The sequence below is a fragment of the Gossypium hirsutum genome, chromosome D01 (assembly GCF_007990345.1).
Source record: "Gossypium hirsutum isolate 1008001.06 chromosome D01, Gossypium_hirsutum_v2.1, whole genome shotgun sequence".
Taxonomy (NCBI): Eukaryota; Viridiplantae; Streptophyta; class Magnoliopsida; order Malvales; family Malvaceae; genus Gossypium; species Gossypium hirsutum.
Genome location: NC_053437.1, coordinates 24,818,494 through 24,839,825, shown reverse-complemented (window position 1 = coordinate 24,839,825; position 21,332 = coordinate 24,818,494). Strand labels below are relative to the sequence as shown.

Genomic DNA, 21,332 nt, shown 5'->3' with positions numbered 1-21,332 from the left:
ATAGTGAATTTCCAAAGGCGGAACAGTGAATCCAGAAACTGTTCTGGCCCTGTTCCACAAGAACCCGAATATCTCTTTCTGTACTGTTCCTATAATTGTTTTGTTACTTCCATATGAAAGTAGATTCATCAAGGTTCGATTACATAATTTATTCACTATTTAATTCCACTCCTACGAATTCTTGTGATTTTTCCAATCCACACCACTGCTGCTATCAGCTTCTGTTTTCAAAGTGAACCTTACCTAATTTGGGGTTTCATGGACCAACTAGGGCCTTGTCATACATAAGCCCACATATGATCATACTTAGCCATTCTAGTGGCTGATCATTTGCTCAACACTTCCATTCCAACATAGTTACATCATGAAACCATCTATACATTCATAAATACGAATGGTCTAATGCCATACTCCACTTCTACAAGCCATTTTCGCATGGCTGTACACTTATACATTTCATAAAGTACTCGAAAGACAACAATGGGTAGTCCTATACATGCCATAACAAAATTCAACCAAAATAGTACCCAAAAGAGCCTTTGATAGTGTGGGCGACTTCGACTTCAAGATCCCGAGTCCGATAGCTGGAGAACCAAAAATCTATAAAACAGAGGAGCAATGTAACGAGTAAGCAATTTATGCTTAGTAAGTTTGAGCAAGGAATTCCAGCATAAACAATGAATATCACACATTTAGCTAAACGGAATATTTCATAATACGCAATTTATCGATATTAAACTTGCTTCACAACATTAACAACCCTTATGCACATACACAATAGACTAACTTAGCCGAAGGTCGATAGCTCGTTTATCAACTGAGCGAACATTTATTTGTAAGGGCTCGATTTAATTCAACACATACGTAACATATCCCCATATTGGGATGTTTTTCGAGTATTCGCTGGAATTTTACAGCAAGCTCATTCGTTACCAATTCACGTACCTTCGGGATTTAACCGGATATAGCTCCTCGTTCAAATGCCTTCGGGACATAGCCCGGTTTTAGTAACTCACACCATGCCTTCGGGACGTAACCCGGATTTAACAACTCGCACGAATGCCTTCGGGACTTAACCCGGCTTTAATAACTCGCACGAATGCCCTCGGGACTTAACCCGGATTTAGTATCTCGCACAAAGGCCTTCGGATCTTAGTCCGGATATATTCGCTTAGCACAAAGCCTTCGGGACTTAGCCCGGACAGCATTCAATTAATCATACACATCTAACAATAATTCATGGTACATTCATATTTCATTTTCGTTTACGAAACTCAAACACAAGGCACATATTGTCCTTGCACATTCGGCTCAATAGCCACACATAGAGCATGATTTAATCACATCGAAATTTAAGCTCTCTTACTCAAGAACTTACCTCGGGTGTTGTCGAACGATTCCGCTAGCTATTCAACCACTTTTTCCTTCCCTTTATCGGTTTTATTTCCCCTTTGCTCTTGAGCTTAATCAAACAAATAAATTGATTTCATCATTTAGGCATCAAAAGATGAACACAAGGCACTTAGCCCATATTTATACATTAGACATTAAAGTCTCATACATGCAAAAATCATGCATCAACACAACATATTAGCTAATTTCTTTGCCCTTGGCCGAATATGCATGTCCATTTTTGGGGTCGATTTCAACACTTAATACACACATATACACACTAGTAAAGCATCCTCCCCCTTTTCATCAATTTAACACATGCATTGCTCATTAACATGCAAAGTTACATTCGGCCTTAGCACACATCTTGCTAGCCGATTCTTCTCCATTTAGCAACCAATGCACATATGTGCTCACACAAAAAAAATGCTAAAAAGGAGGTTCAAGAATCATCAAGCCATCATCACATGCATCATTAACAAGCTTCATATTTTGCATGCAATGGCATTAACACAACCTCCACCTAGGCCGAATCTTAACTCATCCTCATGCCTCATCACCACAACATCAAACATCAACCAAGAATGATTCATCCATGGTCAAGTGCCATTTCCATCACATAGCAAGATTTAGACCATGGGTTAGGTAGAACTCAAGCTAACAACTAAAACATGCATGCCTCTCATGGAACATCATCAAACATACCTTAGCCTAGCTACATGCATGGCCGAATCTCTTCACCTTTCTTCTTCTTTCCTCCTTAAAATTTTTGGCCAAGGATGAACCAAAGGATGAGAAAATTTTTCTTTGTTTTTCTTTCTAGTTTTTGGCAAGCATGAAGATGAGAAAAGGATGAACAAAATTCCCCCCTTTCTCTTCTTTAGCTCACGGCAATGGGGGGACAAACACTACACACACATTTTTTTTTCTTTTGTTTTCCATTTCTTTATTACCCATACTCCTTATTTTATTCTTCCACTAACAAAACATGTTTCATGACATGTTTTACCCATCCTTCCTTGTCATGGCCGGCCACTACTCATTAGGGGAGGGAATTTGACATGCAAGTCCCCCCCTTTGTCCACATGCACTAATAGGTCCTCACACATTGACCTATCACATTTTAGAATTTTCTCACATAAGTCCTATTGACTAAATTCACATGAAATCAACCAAATTGAAGCTTGAAATTTTCACACATTCATAATTACATATTCTACACAATAAGTATCACATTCAAACATTTCGGTGACTCGGTTTAGCGGTCCCGAAACCACTTCCCGACTAGGGTCAACTTTGGGCTGTCACATGTTAAGCTGATACACATTCAATATATCTAAATTTGGACAACATTAAATCCAGAAATCATTCATGCAATACATATTTAATCTGTCCAAAACTCAGACAACATAGTGCAGTTGTTATTCAAGTCAAACCACATTCAATTCATTCAAATTTGGACAACATAAATGCAGTAGAAATTTATATTAGTTCATGAAGTTATGAAACATAAAAGAAAATCTCAAAGACTTACCAAAATTTACCCCTAAATCGATTCTAGCCTAATGTAATTTCCTTCATTTCTTGTTGCCACTTCCCTCTTCTCCCTTAGCGATTGGTTTCAAGGATTTGGCAACATCAAGTTTTTATCCCCTACATACTACCATGACCAATTTTTCTCCTCCCCATATTTTTTTGGATGATGAAGTGAAAGAAGATGAAGAGAAAATGAAATTGTTTTTGTGTCCCCCTTTTTCTTTTTTTTTTCTTTTACTATATTTATTTTCCATGTCAACACTCCCCATGCTTCATAATAATTATCATCATGTCATGCAAACCACCCTCATCTTAAATAACATTTTAAAATTTAAGGATATAATCATTATGTCTTCCACCATCTAACTGTGTAGTCTCAATTCAAGTATATAGTTGTAATCTAATTATTTTCCCCAACCGGCCACACAAAAATCCATCAATTAACTATAATACCCAATCCAACCCAAGTTTTTATAAATCGGTACACAATAAATGTCATAGGAGTAAATTCAAAATTTAAATCAATTAAGGTGGCTTCAGTTCAAAATTGAACAGACTCTATATAAAAAAATTCGAGCGTGACTTGATTTCGTTCCAAATTAAAATTTTAACTACTAAAAAAACTTAAACATGCTCAACAATGACTTTTAGAAACTCGTTAGGTCAAAATTCATGGGTTCGTTTTTTATTTGTTGAAAATGATGTCCCGATACCTCACTTTCCGACACTACCAACCTTAAGGTCTATACACTATACCTTAATTAATTTTCAATTCAATATAATCTTTTAAACCAAAATTCAATATAATTCAAAATAAACTCGTAAATATTAAATAGTATTATTCAATGTCTTACTGGTCAGAAATGGGTTCTAAAACCACCATTTTTGACACCACTAAAAATTGGGTTGTTACACCTTCGCTTTCTGTTAGCTTTAATTTTCAATTGTTTTAATATAGTAAACTTAATTACAAAATTCCTTAATGAAATTTGTATAAATTATTTCAATCTTATTCAAATATATTTTCAAGTGTTACAAACTCAAAAAAAAAAGTTTCTAAATGAATTAAACATTCTACAAAAGTTTTTAAGAACTTTCAAGTCCTTTAAAATGTTTCTAAGCCACATTTTTTAAGGTTCCGAGTCTTTCCTCAATACACAAGCATGTCTATCTTGAGATAGACCAACACCGAAGCTAAAAATTCTTTAAAGGAACCTGTCTCAAGACCAACCAACATCAAAGCTAAGGCAAATTATAGGGGAACCTTGTGTAACGCCCCAAACCCAACCCGATTCATTCGGTCCAGATTCAGGTGTTACTACACAAAACTCAATCATTAACAAAAACAATTTACAATTACTTATTTCTTTAAACATATTCTGTGGCATTTTATTTAAATTCTTATTACAAGAAAACAAGGGAAGTATTTAAAATATATTTGATTACATTTTCTCGATACATATTTTTATAAGGTAGGACTTCATTTAAGACAGATTCTAAGGGCATATTCCTAGAATACACCACAACTCCACTGTATACATAATAGCATACCCCGCCACAAACTTGGTGTGCTTTTGGCCTAGTCCCTCCAGGCAAAGTCTCCTCACTGATGCTTGAAAAGCAATAACAAACCCTATAAGTACAGAAGTACTTAGTGAGCTCATTATAGCAGTATCCTGATGGGTAGTTTGCAATCTAGTGTGAACCACTAAGAGCCAATTAATTCTACATCATTTATTTGATAGATACCACCACAGTTTGCCATTCTCTTAAGCATCATCTATCTTACTCTTGTCATACTCCATTTTCCTTATCTAACTAATTGAAGAATCCTTCCAAATGTTTCATAAATCTCTTGTCTCATAATAATCTCTTAACAATACATACCCTCAGAAACCACTTCCGATAATCCTTGCCTTAACTCATACTCTTGTCTTAAATAGTTGTTCACTGACATTTATCATAGGCGGATACATATATCTTTGGCGAATACTTACGCAGAATATAATATCATCAATTCATACCTAGACATACCCTGATTCGGTACCACACATATACGTATGGATAAATCACTGCATATACCACTCTAAGGTATTCCAAATTGTGATATATTAGAATCCCATAATTCAAGATTATATTATCTTAGATTCAGAATAGTTCTGAAAGAAGATACAATACCCCTCACTTTCCATATTCTCAGATCCTCATAACAGATACCCTTCTTAACATAAAGATACACATCTCTCTTTCGTAGAAACCTTTAAGATTTATTCACTCTTAACCTAAAACATATCTATGACTCGTCTTAGCCTTACTTAATACAAAACTAAGAGAATTTCATAATATATTACAATAGAGACAGATGTTCAGATCCATATCTTACAAGACATTCCTGACAGTTCACACTACATAGGCCTAACAGAACACGCCATATGAGCAATCACATAGAGTATCATTTTTACTGTCCCGGTGGACTTCACAAAGCACATCGGAGGCAAACAAATGATATATCGTACACGCAATAGTCTTTATTACAGAATACGCCACAAAGGTGAACCATACAGTGTACGTCACAAAGGCTATATATATACAGAGTATGCCACAAAGGCGATTCATCCAAAGTACAGCACAAAAGCTGTCAGAATGTCACATAGGCATCCCAAAAATGTTGTGTTTGCAATATGGATTTGCCTAAACTCATATTGAGTGAGGTTTTCCCATCATCACCCTAGTACACACAGAGAACCCTATTAGATAAACTGTCATTCATCAGTTCTTTTTCAAAATATGTCATGACCATTGACTTTTTCTTTTAGAGTTCCACAATAGAGTTCGTGTTTACAGTCCCAAAAGACTTCCTTATTTACCATCGCGGTAACTCGACTCACCTTACAACCTCTACGAACCAGATACATCCCAGACCTAAGATTTCATAAGTTCATGACACTCTTAATACATCCCATAGAACGTATTTTCAAAAAGACTAACTTATATCTTAATCTAATCATAACTGTATTCCTATAATTGTATAAGTATAATTTTCATACTATACTATCCATGATTTCCATATTTCAGATTGCTCACTTTCATATGGATATACTTCAGTATGAACAATATACATGCAAGAGTTAAAGTAAAGACTTACTTGATTCCTACTAACGACAATTCAAAACTCCAGATCTAGATATCCATTTCGAACCTGCAACAACCAGTACTTTCAGAACATCAAAACATGATTAAGAATTTAGCATGCAGAATAGTAGTACTTGCCCTTGAATGAAATAATCACTGATCATAACATAACCATAGCTTCTAGATTATCGATACAGAGATACATCTAGACTTAAGGAAGGTATCAGTAAATACCACTTAAGGAAAAGGAAAAGGAAAAGGAAGAAGAAGAAGAAAGAAGAATCCCTTTCAGAATACACTCTCACGTATATATTTGACTCAACTTGCTTAGTGGAATTTAACAAGTGATGAACATATCAGAACTTGCCTTCTTATTAGCCTACAATTTTCAAAAAAATTATAAATAAGTTCATGTCATCATACTTATTAGGCTAAGCTATACAGTTGGTTTCTAACCAAGTTACTTAAAGTCTAACTAGCACAACATTCCATACAAACCAGACGTACTCTACTTTTGGCGAATACTTATTTTATACTTCCTGATACGGATGATGGGGGAAACTGAATCATAAAGTTTGTCCAACTCGAGGATTTGACTTATACCTCTAGACGTTCGAAAAGAAACTTGGATTTTGACACAACCTGAAATGCAATTGAATCCAAGTTAGATAAAAAATTAAAATAAATAAATGACGTAAATAAAATATAACAATAAATTAAATATTAGAACAATAAAGAAGAAAATAAAGAAGATAGATGGAAAAGATAGAACGTGGTGTGTAGAAGTCCTAAGAAGCCTTAAAAACAAGAAAAATCCACAACCCCCTTCAAATGGCTCTAATTTTCCTTCAAAGAAAGAAAACTTGACTAGAAAAAGTTTAAAAATGATCCCCACAATATGAAAATATTCTAAAAACTCTTCTAAAAATTCTTGAAACAAAACTCAAAGAGAATTTATTAACTAAAAAAATAAGTTGTTGAATAATAATCAATTTGCTTTGTGTACAATGTAAAGGACTTTATATAGGCTAGCTAAATAAATCCAAATAAAAATATTAAGTATACTAGAATTTTAAATAACCTAAACAAGAAGTAGTTCAAAACTAAACTTTCTTCTTGACATAAAACTCCTAAATAACTTAAAATATTTAATAATTATAAAAAATCTGGAATAAAAAATAATAAAATAATAATAACTGATAAATACAATATTGTGCTCATATATAATAAAAATTAAGCCTAAAACCCGAACCCAATATGATTTAAACTCAAATGAAAAGCCCGAAAATTGTAAGTCCTGTCATAATCCCATCCAGAAATTTTGCTCGTGTAGTCTCCATTAAAATTGTCATAACCTGAGCTCCCGAACTCAAAATTGAGTGATTCATAGTGTGTTTCGAAGCTAAGAGATATATATTCGAACGTCATGAATGCATATTAACCAAAAAAAAAGTTTGGATCTCATCCAAAAAGTCATTGCAAGTCTGTTGCTTCCCCAAACATAAAAACTGGCAACTTTGGTGAATGGAATTTAATAAATTTCACCTATTTCGTGAATGTATCATTCCTCGTTTTCTCAAAAATATTCATCCTCACATATTTCCTTTGATCAAATCTTGGTTTGATTTGCTTGGCCTTTGATCTTATTGTTGGGCCTTGAGGTAGTATAAGTCCATCACATCCATGGGTCTGAAATTGGGCCTTAAGACTCATATCAGGCCGAGAGATAATAACTAGTTAATTAATAGTTAACTAGACAAAACCCGAGTTCTGAAGTTAATTAGGATCACTGAATTGAGTTAAGCTCCTGCCTATTTTATCATATTATTTTCGATTGTTAAAATGATTGATTTTTAGTTTAAATAATTTTTAGGTTAATTAGATTAATTAATGTTTGTTTGATTTTTCGTAATATAATTTTAAATCATTACTATTTAGACTTATTAATGTAGAGAATTAATTTCGATTTAATTCAACCTCCCTTGGGTACGATCCTCATAAAACTTCCCGGAGTGTTTCGTTATAACATTCTTCTATATTACAATTTGACATGTATACTTATAGACACTATTGTTTAATTATTTATTTATTTTGCTGCAATATTTCAAGACCAAACATTCGCACGTGTAGAGGCGGTCACTAAAACTTGCGATACATATAATTCGAGAATAAAAAAATGTTAGATCTCATAATAACATGTAAAATCTCTGATTAATCGTGCGTATAACCCTAATGGCATGCCATGTCATACATATCCTAACCTTTTACTAAGGTCACTTGGGAATTATTTCCGTAAAAAAATGTTAAAACCAATTCTTGTACATAATTTCACTTCTTATTTTTAAGATAGATAATCAGTTGATACATGCACAGATGGGGTGAAATTTATTAAATTCCATTCACCGAAGTTGTCAAATTTTGAGTTTGGGAAATCAGTAGACTTGCGATGATTTTTTTGGATGGGATCTAGTCATTTCTAACACCCCACACCCGGCCTAAATGTTATGGCTGAATATGGTGTGTCACATTGAAGTGTCTCTCAAAATTTAGACTTGTTGAGAAAACTCGTTTCTTAAGTTTGGAAACCTCTTTAGTAATGTTTAACGGAACACTTAACCAAATGTTTGCCTTATTAACTGCTATTATTATATCAAGTTGATTTAAAACGCGGAAGCATTTGAAAACTCTAACGTTTAAAGTTCGTGTATTTGAAAACAGTAATTATTTTAAAAATTCGTTTTCACCTAACTAGCACTATAAAGTATGTAAGCAAAAGCCCAATTAAAATTTAAAACCAAAATTAAAGGTCTTATTACAAAACGAAACCCAACTTATAATTTAAAGTAAAATAAAAGCAAGTGTGAACAGCAGCAGTTGTGTGGCCACCTCCGAGTCCCTCGCTGCACCGAATCGCTTAAGACTGAGGATTACCTGCATAGTTAAGAGGAGAGGGTGAGCTTATGAAACTCAGTGTGAAATCCCCTATCAGTCAATCAGTATACAACATGCAGTAGCAGTCTGGTCCTGAGCCCTATACAACAACAGTGTGGGCCTTAGCCCAATACAGTAATAGTACAATACAGTAATGCAACCCATCCCAATCCAGCCAACACACCACTCTGTACCACCAACACACCATGTGAGGATAAAATCGACCCACCCAGCCAACATACAAATATCGCAGTAAAGCTGCCAGTAACAGTAATGCAGCAAAGCTGCCAGTAACAGTATATGTGGCAAAGCCACCAGTACAGTATACTTACCCTATATCAATAACCCAACCCCGTGCAGTATGTCATGTCATAAATCATACGTGTATGCAGTATGTCATACTCAGTAACAGTCATATATATATCATAGAGCAAATCGGTCTTACACATATTTCAACTTTACCCTTCAGGGGTATTTCAGTCATTTTACCCTGCGAGGGTATTTCAGTTATTTTACCCTTCGAGGGTTTTTCGATCATTCCACCCTGCGAGGGTATTTCGGTCATTTTACCCTTTGAGGGTATTTTGGTCATTTTACCCTTCGGGGGTATTTCGATCATTTTACCCTTCGAGGGTATTTCGGTCACTTTATCCTTCAGGGGTATTTCAGTCATTTTACCCTTCGAGGATATTTCAGTCATTTTAGGCCCATTACGGCCTAAGCCCATGAAAACACTCATGAACGCCTATACAATCTAACATCGTATTTCGTGGCCTCGATTTACCACACGAGCATTCGCACGTCCATATGGTCTCAGCGTCGACTTTTTTAGCTTTCCGGCTTTTGTCGATTTGCAGTTGAGAGAATGTGTGATTACACACCTGTTTGTGAAAGCGTATAAGATCCACGAATACCCAAAATCTGCATTCATACAAGTTTTTCATTAGTTACAATCAATAGGGTTAGTCTCCTTCTTTTGCATCCTTAACCAAAAAAAATAAACTAATACTTGCCTCAACTGACAAAAGTGGCTTAGCCCACCTAAACCATTGACGAAAGTTGACTGCAATCTTCTTGACAGATAACTGTATTGCAAACGGATTCATTAAACAAGATTGTTAAATCATGTGGTTGAAATCCTCACATGATAATTTATAGAACCACAGGAACATTCAGCCTACACCTAGAAAGAAGGCTAGCCTACCTACTTACCTTGATCGAGTGATGAAAGAGAGATTTCGACAACTGTAAAACACATAAAACTCCTTCACTCTTCGAGGAAAATGAACTATCAGAGAACAGTTGTCAAGTCGAAACAGAATTGAATAGATGAAGAGGGAGAGAAAGGCAGTATTTGGCCAAAAGAGAAGAAGAAAGAAAGGCAATATTCGGCCACAAAAAAAGAGGAAATAACTAAAGGCTATTCGACCAAAACAAAAAGGGCATAAAGGGAAAAGAAAAAAAACAAAACGAACAAACCCGAGAGGTACTTTGAAGTCTTTGCAAGATTCGGAACCAAAAGAAAAAGGAGAAAACAAAAAATACTCACCTACCGAGGCAGACAGAGAGAAAAATAAAATAAAATAAAAACCACAAGCTCCTCAAAAGTTGAAAATGACCCCAAAACTCCCCCTAGCCGAATTCTCAAAGTTGAATTACCCCCAAACGGCACAACAGTCCCCCTTCTCAAATTCCTTGATTTTCTCCTAAAAACTCTCCCATTATCCTTCATTGATTCACTCCACATATTTCTCCTTTACTCCCTGTATGACCAATTCAAACTCCATTTAGCAGTGTTCTAGTCCAACTCCACCACCTACCCAGCTCAAGCAGCAAAATAAATACTCCCATGTGCAACCCAAGACTTGAACCTCTAACCTCACAGTTACACTACACGCCACCTTGCCACTAGACCACAAACTATTTTTATGTCATAAAACCAGCACTAATATTTATAAGGCTTATATGCCCATGTCCAGATTCATTTAAGAGCAAAACTAAAAATTCTGTAAAAGCCAATACTTGAACCCAAGCTCCTCAAACACCCCCATACACACCCAAATCACTTAACCATAGAAGCAAACAAGCAATTTGTGTCAAAACATGCAAAAATTAAAGACTTAAATTTTTTGGGCTTTACAACTCTACCCCTTTTAACGAAATTTTAGCCTCAAAATTTACCTGGTCAGAATAGGTGAGGGTGTTGCATCAACTCTTCGGGTTCCCACGTGGCTTCTTCTGAATTGTGATTACGCCAAAGCACTTTGACTAGAGGAATAGACTTCTTCCACAGTACTTTAACCTCACGGTCCAAAATCTGCAATGGCTCCTCCTCGAAAGTCAGATCTGGTCTAACCTCGATCTCTTCAACTAGCACTATGTGTGTGGGATCAGAGTGATAACACCTTAACATGGAGACGTGGAACACATCATGAATCTGGTCTAATTCTGAAGGCAACTCAAGTTGATAGGCGACCGGTTCCACACGCTTCAGTATACGATAAGGCCCAATAAACCTAGGGCTAAGCTTACCCTTCTGCCCAAACCTTAGTATCTTTTTCCATGGGGAGACCTTAAGAAAAACGTAGTCCCCCACAAAAAATCAATCTCTCGGCGTTTAAAATCTGCGTAAGACTTTTGCCTATCAAATGCTTCCTTCAATTGGTCCCGAATTAGTTTTACCTTCGCTTCGGTATTAGAAACCAACTCTGGCCCCAGAACTCGCCGCTCGCCTAAGTCAGTCCAACAGGTAGGAGTACGACACCTACAACCATATAAAGCTTCCTGCGGTGCCATTTGAATACTAGACTGATAGCTATTATTATAAGCAAACTCTGCTAGCGGCAAATAATCTTCCCAGTTGCCCCGGAAATCCATTACACAACACCTTAACATATCCTCCAATATTTGAATCACCCTCTCTGACTGACTATCTGTCTGGGGATTAAGCGCAGTACTAAAGTCCAGTCTAGAAGCCCAAGCCTCGTGTAATTTCTTCCAAAACTGAGACGTAAAGCGAGGATCTCTTTCTGATATAATAGAAACCGATAGCTCATGCAGTCTTACAATCTCAGACACATATAGTTTAGCCAGCTTCTGCAAGAAATAATCAATACGAACTGGTATGAAATGAGCAGATTTCGTCAATCGATCTACAATAACCCATACTGAATCCTTCTAGGTAGACGTTAAGGGCAGCCCACTCACAAAATCCATTGTTATTCTCTCCCACTTCCAAAGTGTAATCTTAACTAGATATAATAACCCTGAAGGTAACTGATGTTCAACCTTCACTTGTTGACAAGTTAAACACTTACCCACAAACCCAATATAACCCACAAACCCAATATAACAAGCTGAGACGAGCAAACATCGCTCTTAAATCAGATACAGCCCTACGGCTCAGTGCTTCAGCTACCACGTTAGCCTTACCAAGATGGTATTCAATCGAGCAATTATAGTCTTTAAGTCGCTCTATCCATCTTCGCTGCCTAGGATTCAACTCATTTATGAGTGAGGAGGTACTTAAGACTCTTCTGATCCGTGTAGATAGTACACTTCTCACCGTAGAGATAATGCCTCCAAATTTTTAGTGCAAATACCACTGTGGCTAACTCCAAGTTATGAGTAGGGTAATTCGCCTCGTGAGGCTTAAGTTGACGAGACGCATAAGCAATCACTTTACCCTCCTACATCAGCACACAACCCAAACCAACGTGTGATGTATCACTGTAGACAATGAATTCTTTCCTAGACTCTGGCTGTATTAAGACAGGGGCCTCAATCAGAACTTTCTTCAGTTTCTCAAAAATTTCTTGCTGCTTATTAGTCCAGTTAAACGGTACCCCTTTACGCAACAACTTAGTCAGAAGGGCAGCAATTAAGGAAAACCCCTCAACAGAATTTTTGTAACACCCTGCCAGACCTGGAAAGAATCGAATTTCAAATACGGTCTTAGGTGGTTTCCAATCCAGTATGGCTTCAATTTTTCGAGAATCAACCCTAATCCCCTTTGCATATACCACGTGACCCAAAAATGTCACTTTTCGTAACCAAAATTCATACTTGCTAAACTTAGCATATAGTTGTTTCTCCCTTAAAATCTGTAGAACAATTCAGAGATGTGTATCATGATCATCTTCAGTTCTCGAGTACACCAAGATATCGTCTATAAATACCACCACGAACCGATCCAAGTAGGGTTAGAATACTCAGTTCATCAGGTCCATGAAAGCTACTGATGCATTCGTCAGCTCAAACGGCATCACTAGGAACTCGTAATGACCATAACGAGTCCTAAACCCAATCTTATACACATCAGCATCCTTAACTCTCAACTGATGGCACCCAGAATGAATATCTATTTTGGAGAAAATTGAAGCTCCTTGCAACTGATCAAATAAATCATTTATCATCGGTAAAGGATACTTATTCTTGATAGTCAGTTTATTCAATTGCTGATAGTTGATACACATGCGCATGGTTCCATCGTTTTTCTTTACGAACAACACTGGTGCTCCCCACGGGACACACTAGGTCAAATGAATCACCGATCCAACAGTTCTTGGATTTGAGCTTTTAACTCCACTAGCTCCTTCGGTGCCATCCTATAAGGGGTGATGGACACTGAAGCCGTTCCTGGTAGGAGCTCAATTCCAAATTCAACCTCGCGGCTCGGAGGCAACCTAGGGAGCTTATCAAGAAAAACATCGAAAAAATCCTTAACAATTCTGACATCCCTAACAGAAAGACCCTTAGAAACAGATGCACCAATATAAGCTAGAAACGTTTCACAACCCTTGCGAACCAGTTTTTCGACACTTAAAGCAGAGATCACATTAGACAGAAAATCTCTTTGCTCCCCAATCACAACCACCTCATCATCCTCAATAGCCTTTAACACCATACGCTTAGCAGCACAATCCAAACTTGCACAGTGTTTAACCAACCAATCCATCCCCAAGATTAGGTCGAATTCACCAAACGGTAGCTCCATTAAATCCGCTAGAAATATAATTTCTTGAACCTCTAGGGGTACATCTCTGAACAACTTGTCTACCCTTACCGATTGCCCCAGTGGACTCAACACCGTCATCTTGTTAACAGTACTTTCACACATGATACCCAAGGTGCCAGACACAGTGCATGCAATGTATGAATGTGTAGACCCTATATCAATTAAAGCAGTGTAAGATACATTATGAATTAGGAACGTACCAGTTATAACATCTAGAGCGTCACCATCCTCACGGTGACGAGCAGCACAGACCAGTGTTAGCTGTCTTGCCTCACTGTTACCAATACCTCTGCCAAATGTTCCACGAATTTGTCCCACACCATTACCACCTCTAACCTGCCCATAGCCTCTCGGTGGTTGCTGACCACCTCTAACTAGCTAAACAAAACTCTGACCTACAGCTTGCATCTGAGTAGGCATCTGAGGACAATCCTTAACCTGATGCTCCTTAGACCCACATCTAAAACATGCCCCAATCTTCTTCCAACACTCTCCCAGATGATATCTCCCACAATCAGTACGAGACTGAGGTCTTGCAACAGAAACCCCAGCTCCGACTGGCCCATCAAACCTGGCCTTCTTTTTAGGCCTTTTAGAAGAACTTGAGGGCTCTAAATCCCTCTTAAACCTGCCCCTATCTTTCTCACAGTTCTGACGCTCAGAGCGTTTCACATCCTCGGCGATTTCCACCTTTTCAACTAGGGCAGCAAAATCTTGCTCCCTCTGCGGAGCTATCAAGACTCACAACTCATCCCGAAGACCGTCCTCAAATCGTACACATCATTCATATTAAGTCGCCACTATCTCACGAGCATAACGACTCAGTCGCAGAAACTCTACCTCATACTCAGCCACAGTTTTATTCCCCTAGATCAAAATCAAAAATTTCTTTCTTTGGGCATCCACATAACTTGCGCCCACATACTTTCCTTGAAAAGCTGACTTAAAGCAATCTCATGTTAATCGATCGGCCTGAGTACCTTCTCTCATAGTAAGCCACCACTAATAGGCCTCATCTCTCAGTAAAGACACTGCTTCTTTAAGCTTTTGCTCAGAAGTGCAATAAAGGTCATCCATTATTCTCTCCATGGCTTCCAACCAATATTCAACCACATTACGAGCTACACTAAAAATGCCCCTAAAAATTTCTACTCCATTCGACCGGAGTCATTCTGAAATTGACCCACGGCCCACAGCACCGTTACTAGTCCTTACAACCCTTTTCAGAATATGGAGCATAGCTTGGGATAGTACATCATCCCCAGCCGCTCGATCGAATGATCCCGTCTCAGTCACTGGTGAAGCTAGTACCTCTCTAGCCTCAACATTAGGCATGAGGCCTGATACCGAAGACCCAGCCCTAGCACTTCCTCGCCCTCTACCGCGGCCACCCGTACCCCTTCTGTGAGTACCCCTAGTGCTCATATCGACTAACGTATTATCTGTTTTAAGAAGTTTTATGTATTAGTGAGTAATCCATGTAATTATTAATAGATATCTTATGAAAAGCAGTAGTCGTGGTTTTGTTTTCTCAAATCAAGAGTCTCCCTACAGTTTCCAATTGTCCTACAGTCTCAGTTTACTCTAACTAAAGAGTTTCTGTACAGTCCTGCAATCTATGGTAGTCTCTTAGTGAATTTTAGTTCAAACAGTCTACAGTATAAAGAAAACTTACGGATTCAGCGCTAGAGACTCGGTGTGCCACACTTGTAAACCTTTTAAAACACTTTTCAAAACACTTACGGATAAGGCCTTTGAGGGATTAAATTTTTTTAAAAAAAAGGCTTTAGATTTCCTTATTTAAAACTGCTAAACACGAATTTTCAAAATTAACAACTATTTTCAAAAAACACTTAAAAATAGACGTTTTTACATTTCAAACTTTAGTAGCTTCCGCGATTGGAATAACCTAAAGTATCAATGCCAGACATTAAGTAAACATTTTTGACGAGATGATTTGCTAAACTCGAGCAAAAAGATTTAAACATAGAAATGAACCTTTAACGACAAACTCAGTTTTGATTGACGTTTTGATGTGACACACCAGATTCGGCCATAACGTTTGGGCCAGGTTTGAGGTGTTACAATAAATATTAAATTAAATTTAATATTAAATCTTATTAAATTAATAGAATATTTATCTACAAGATAAACATTAAATTAAATTAAATATTAAGATAATCACTTTAATGTTAAATTAAAAATTATTATTAAGATAAGTATTAAATTAGATTAAATATTAAATCTATTAAAATAATATTATTTTTGGAACAGTTAATCTGAAATTAAATTCTCTGGTTGAGTCCCAAGATGAGCGTAATTTTTCCACTGCTCAACCACCGAAGAACCATCACCATCGATCATTTTTCAGTCATCGGATTGCTGCCGTCATAGCTGCTGGCACCTCGAGTTAGTTCGGTTTTTGTCGGTTCGATTCGGGACAATGATGGCCTGACTCGTCTGGTCCAGCTACCGATTGGACCGTTGGCCCGGTTTTACATACTAGGCCCAGTTCGACTAGTTTTTGGGTCTTAGTCTCAATTTTGGGCTCCCGAACCCAATTTATTTATTCATCATTCAAATACATAGAAAACAATTACATATTTACTACAATATAAGCACATTTCCCAATAGTTTTAAACTTAATTAATCTAATTAATCTTTCTTAATTAAGCTTTTTAATCATGTTTTAATATTTAAACCACCATCATCCACTAACACATATTTATAAATGGTTTAATTTCCATTTTGGACCTTTCACTAATTACAATTTAAGTCCCTAAGTTTTTGACCAATTAAAAACATATAGCGATTGGACATTTTCAATTTAATCCCTATACCCTAATTAAGAAATTAATAGAAAAATTGAAGGACCAAACATTAATATTCCTTTATACCAACTCAATATTTACGGATCTGATTTACAAAAAAGAGTTTTGAAACTGCATTTTTCGGCACCACTGAAAAGTGAGCTGTTACAACTCTAGTCTAACATTCCACTATAGCAATGCCTATCGATAGGGGTGTGCAAAATTCAGGTAAAACCGAAAAAATTTTGTTAACCGAATTTTTTCGGTCGAGGGTCGGTTAATTATATTTTGATTTTTCGGTTAACAGTTAATTCGGTTCGAAACCAGTCGGTTAACCGAATTTTTTCGGTTTAACCGAAAAAATTAATAAATAAAATTATAATATATAAATAGGCCCACTATTCACCTAAACCCAATCCAAACCCAAGTATCCAACCCAACCCAACCCAACCCAATCATCAAAATTACAAATAATTTAATAAATAAAAATAAAATTCTAAAACTAAAACTAAAATTAAAGTCTAAAAGTCTAAACAAATAATTAAATAAATACAAATAAAATTCAAAGACTTATGTAATGTTTTTAACTATGTAGTGATTCAATTCGGTTAATTCGGTTAATTCAGGTAATTCGGGTAATTCAGTTAATTCGGGTAATTCGGTTAATTCAATTAATTTGGTTAACTTTTAACCAAAAATAAAAAAACATATAATTTTTGGTTAATTCGGTTAACCGACCAAATTAACCGAAAAAATTTCGATTCAGTTAATTTTTTTGAAAAAATTTCGGTTCGGTTAACGGTTAAAAATTTTAAAAGGTCGGTTAATTCGGTTAATGTTATTTCGGGTCGATTAAACGACTCCAATATCAGTGTCACAAATTTTATCATTGCTATAATAATAACTCTAATTCGTCTACTCATCTTTGCCCAAATAACCTATTTCACATGTTTAAAATGAAAACATTATATAGAAAAATAAGTACTCATTATCTAAATTTAAACAACGACACTTACTTGAACTAATTTACTTGGTTGAGTCCATTTTTAAACTTTAAAACTTTAACATCAATAATGACCTCCTTGTGAAAACAATCTGCTTGAAATTTAACTATGGAAACCTCTACACATAATTGTCTTCAGTTTATAGAAAATTCTACCACTGAATATAAAACATAATTTCAAAATGTTAAAAAAGATTGAACATGACAAGTCGGAAAAACGTTTTTGACAAGAATCATTTTTTTGAAAAGTTATTAAAAATAATATTATTATCTGTCACGGAAAAGATTGGATAGGATGTTTGAATTTTATATTGAGATTTTCAAATTTAGGGTTAGGGTGAGTCATAGGGGACACATTTAGCCGGAACAAAAACTCTTCCATAGATGTTTTTGTATTCTTTATCTAAAAATGACATATTTTCCTGAAATTAAAAAAAAAACCTAAAATCCTAATTTTGATTTAAAAATGACATATTTGCCTAATTCTCCCCAAAGAAAAAACTAATTTTAATATTAGATTATTGAAAGATTTTGAATAAAAAACTACAACAAAAGTAATTAATTAATATTATTAAAACAATTAAAAACTCGCCAAAAGCGAGTAATTTATCTAATTTTATTTTCTGAAAATCTCGTTTTCTACTTTCCTCGATCCTTCGATTTTCTCACCAACCAAACAACATCACTGTTTAGGGTTTTTGTTTTTACTATTATCTTCCTCCAAACCCAAGCGAGAATTTTCCCTCTTTTCTTCACAACCATACAGATCACAACTACCCCTCTTTCGTTCTTAATGTAAAATGTCAAATCTCGGTGACGATTTCTCTCAGTTCGATATATCAAAAGAGGTACTTTTTTTTTGTTTTTGCTTCAATTTGTGTCAATACTGTCATATTTTAGATATTCAATTTGTTACAAAAATTGTTTCTTTTTCTTAATTTTGTTTTTGGCAGGAAAAAGACAAACTTGTTGCAGAAGTAGTTCGTTACATATTGTTCAAAACACATCAAAATTCAGGATGTCCAATTAAAAGGGAAGAACTCTCTCAATTAGTCACTAAAAACTATCGTCACCGTTCGCTTCCTGCTTATATCATTAACGAGGCTAAAGTCAAACTCTCCACCATTTTTGGTTACGAATTAAGGGAACTTCAAAGATCACGTCCTTCTTCCACAAGCCACTCCCGATTGTCTCAACAGAGTAGCAATTTTTTTGCCACCCTTTGTTTGGATTTTGACAAGTTTATATCAGATTTTACTCTTGACTTCATAATTTCAATGGTGTTTATTGTTTTTAAGGTGGAGTTGATGCCAAATCCTATGTTATCATAAGCCAGTTACCAGCTGAGGTGTATAAGAAATATGTTGAGGATGTTAATACATCTCATCTTACTGGTTTTACTTTTGTTGCGATCAGTATTGTGCAGCTTGCCGGAGGTAAAATTGCTGAAGGTACATTTTATTCATATATATATTAACCTTAAAATTTTGGTATTAACTTTTGAAGCCAAACTTGCTGTACGTATATGGCATCTTCTTTTTCTTTGTTTATATATTTGTAGATATGCTTAGTAGGGTGTCCTGTTCATCTGTCAGCCAAGTGAATTTATCTAGTTGAAAGTTGTCATCGATTTGTCACATGTTTAATAGTGTTCTCTTGATGAATTATGGGGTGAATTTGTTTTTCTTTTTCAATTTTTTGCGCATTTCTTTTGTTTTTAGATTTCCACACAAACTACTACTCTTGTGCAGATAATCTTTGGCTTCATTTGAAGAGAATGGGATTGCATGAAACTGATGAAAACCACCCAGTTCTTGGTAATGTGAAGCAGGTATTGGAGACGCTTGTACAGCAAAGGTTAGGGTCTTCCTGATTGTTTGTTGTTCATAATGCCTTCTACTTTCATCAGCCAACTGAATTTGATAGTTCCTTAATGGCTGTTCCTGTATTCTTTTTGTAGATATTTGCAGAAAGACAAGGTCAGTGGCCCTGAAGGTACTACTTTGTTTTATGAGCTTGCTGAGAGAGCTCTAGATGGAACCGTAAGTGAGAGGATTAAGCAATACATATCACAGGTATTGATGGCAAATACTATGTTTGGTCTTTATGGATAATATTTACTTATGCGTTGCGAGTTCTTTTTAAATGCTTTTACATTGCCTTCTTGATCAGGCACTGCTTTTTCTGTCTGATACTTTCCATGTAAATTTGATTTGGGAAAGGTCCATGAATACAGCTGCTAATGGAGCTTTTCCTCTCCATTAGTAATTATAATTGTGTATGTTATAGGTGTTGATTAGGTACAAATTTATCATTAATAATTTGTCTTCGTGTATGGTCATGTACACATTCATGCAACTGTTTCAAATACTGATTTGGAATGATAGATTCAGGTCTTGCTTTCATTTTTGCAGCAATGTTTTCTTTGGTTCTGGGAAAGTTGCATGAACATAATACTGCTACTAGAGCTTTCCCACATAATTGGTAGTTTGCGAACCTGTGTTTACTTTTATTCTGGACCATGGACCTTCATTTACAGCAAACCTACAATTCTGGGAAAGCAAGTGACGTATGGTAGAATCATGAATATTTTATAATGCATTTTCATGTTCATTTAACTTTTCTATGCTACACTCGCAAACTCAAGTTTACATTATCATTATTGATGGCACTGATCTTTAGGGATGCCTTATTTTGGCAGATTGTAAAGAAAGATGATGCCACCGTGGATATCTTATAATTGCTTGATGCTAGCTATTAGCGAGTAATTGGAGGTAGATGTTTGAGTTCTTGTTTCATGGCTGATTCATGTGCAAATGAAGCTCAGTTCCTCATTGGATGTTTTTCTTGTACAGAAGGTTTAGGAGCCTTTCTAGTCATTTAGGTGCTGCTGCATTTGCTATTGTTTTTTTGTTCATTGCTAGCCTCGTATCCTCCTGCTATTTATGTATCTCCGTGAGCGTGACATCAGTTCTTGGGATTCTAATGGGATCGGTTTAAAGCAATTGTTCAAACAGGAAATACCGATTCATTTTAATTAGACAGTATCTATATTACCTTGAGATTACCTGTGCTCAAGTGGATGACACTTTGCTGTTTATACCATATCGCGAATCCTCTTTATCCGGAGTAAGATTTTGCGTTGCTTCTAATCACGGAAAGGTGAATCATTCCATCAGAAGCTATGCAACTGAGCAAGATGGTAGCCTATTATGGTCGGGGATGACAACTGCATCAAATGGACCTCAATCTGATGCTCAAATTCATGTATTCAAATCTGTCCCGTACAAAAGTTTATCCAATACGTAAGGTTTTTTATGTTCAATCCTGATTGAGAAAATATTTATCAGATCATATATCAAGGCATTCAAAAGACCGCTCAACTCCCGAACAAGTAAACAAGTACACACCACACTTCCAAGTAACTAGTCAAGATTTTGCAGCTCCAAATGATAATAATATAAGACAGAACACGAAGGTTTACCATTATTTAACAAAACGTGGCAAACAT

The 21,332-nt window shown here is 36.0% G+C and overlaps 2 protein-coding genes across 7 annotated transcripts; one reads left to right on the top strand and one right to left on the bottom strand.

Moving 5' to 3' along the window:
* Positions 1-9,864: 9,864 nt before the first annotated feature.
* On the bottom strand, positions 9,865-15,433 carry LOC121213570 (uncharacterized). The gene is made up of 7 exons (XM_041086360.1): positions 15,196-15,433; positions 14,408-14,739; positions 14,209-14,344; positions 13,617-14,160; positions 10,204-10,279; positions 10,005-10,076; positions 9,865-9,912 (listed from the first exon to the last, which is right to left on the bottom strand). Exons 1-7 carry the CDS (start codon positions 15,431-15,433, stop codon positions 9,865-9,867), a joined length of 1,446 nt encoding a protein of 481 aa, XP_040942294.1.
* Positions 15,434-18,155: 2,722 nt separating this feature from the next.
* Positions 18,156-20,883, top strand: LOC107921960 (uncharacterized). Of its 6 annotated transcripts, XR_001691160.2 has the most exons (8): positions 18,417-18,669; positions 18,775-19,021; positions 19,120-19,272; positions 19,573-19,678; positions 19,782-19,896; positions 20,236-20,395; positions 20,523-20,595; positions 20,677-20,883. XR_001691160.2 is itself a non-coding variant. In XM_016851753.2 (7 exons), exons 1-7 carry the CDS (start codon positions 18,622-18,624, stop codon positions 20,537-20,539), a joined length of 846 nt encoding a protein of 281 aa, XP_016707242.1. In that variant the 5' UTR covers positions 18,156-18,621; the 3' UTR covers positions 20,540-20,883. The 6 variants fall into 6 exon arrangements, 5 of the variants coding, with proteins under 5 accessions (XP_016707242.1, XP_016707244.1, XP_016707243.1 ...); XM_016851753.2 differs by having other exon boundaries at positions 18,156-18,669; positions 20,523-20,883; XM_016851754.2 differs by having other exon boundaries at positions 18,414-18,669; positions 19,120-19,257; positions 20,523-20,883.
* The last annotated feature ends 449 nt before the right edge of the window (positions 20,884-21,332 follow it).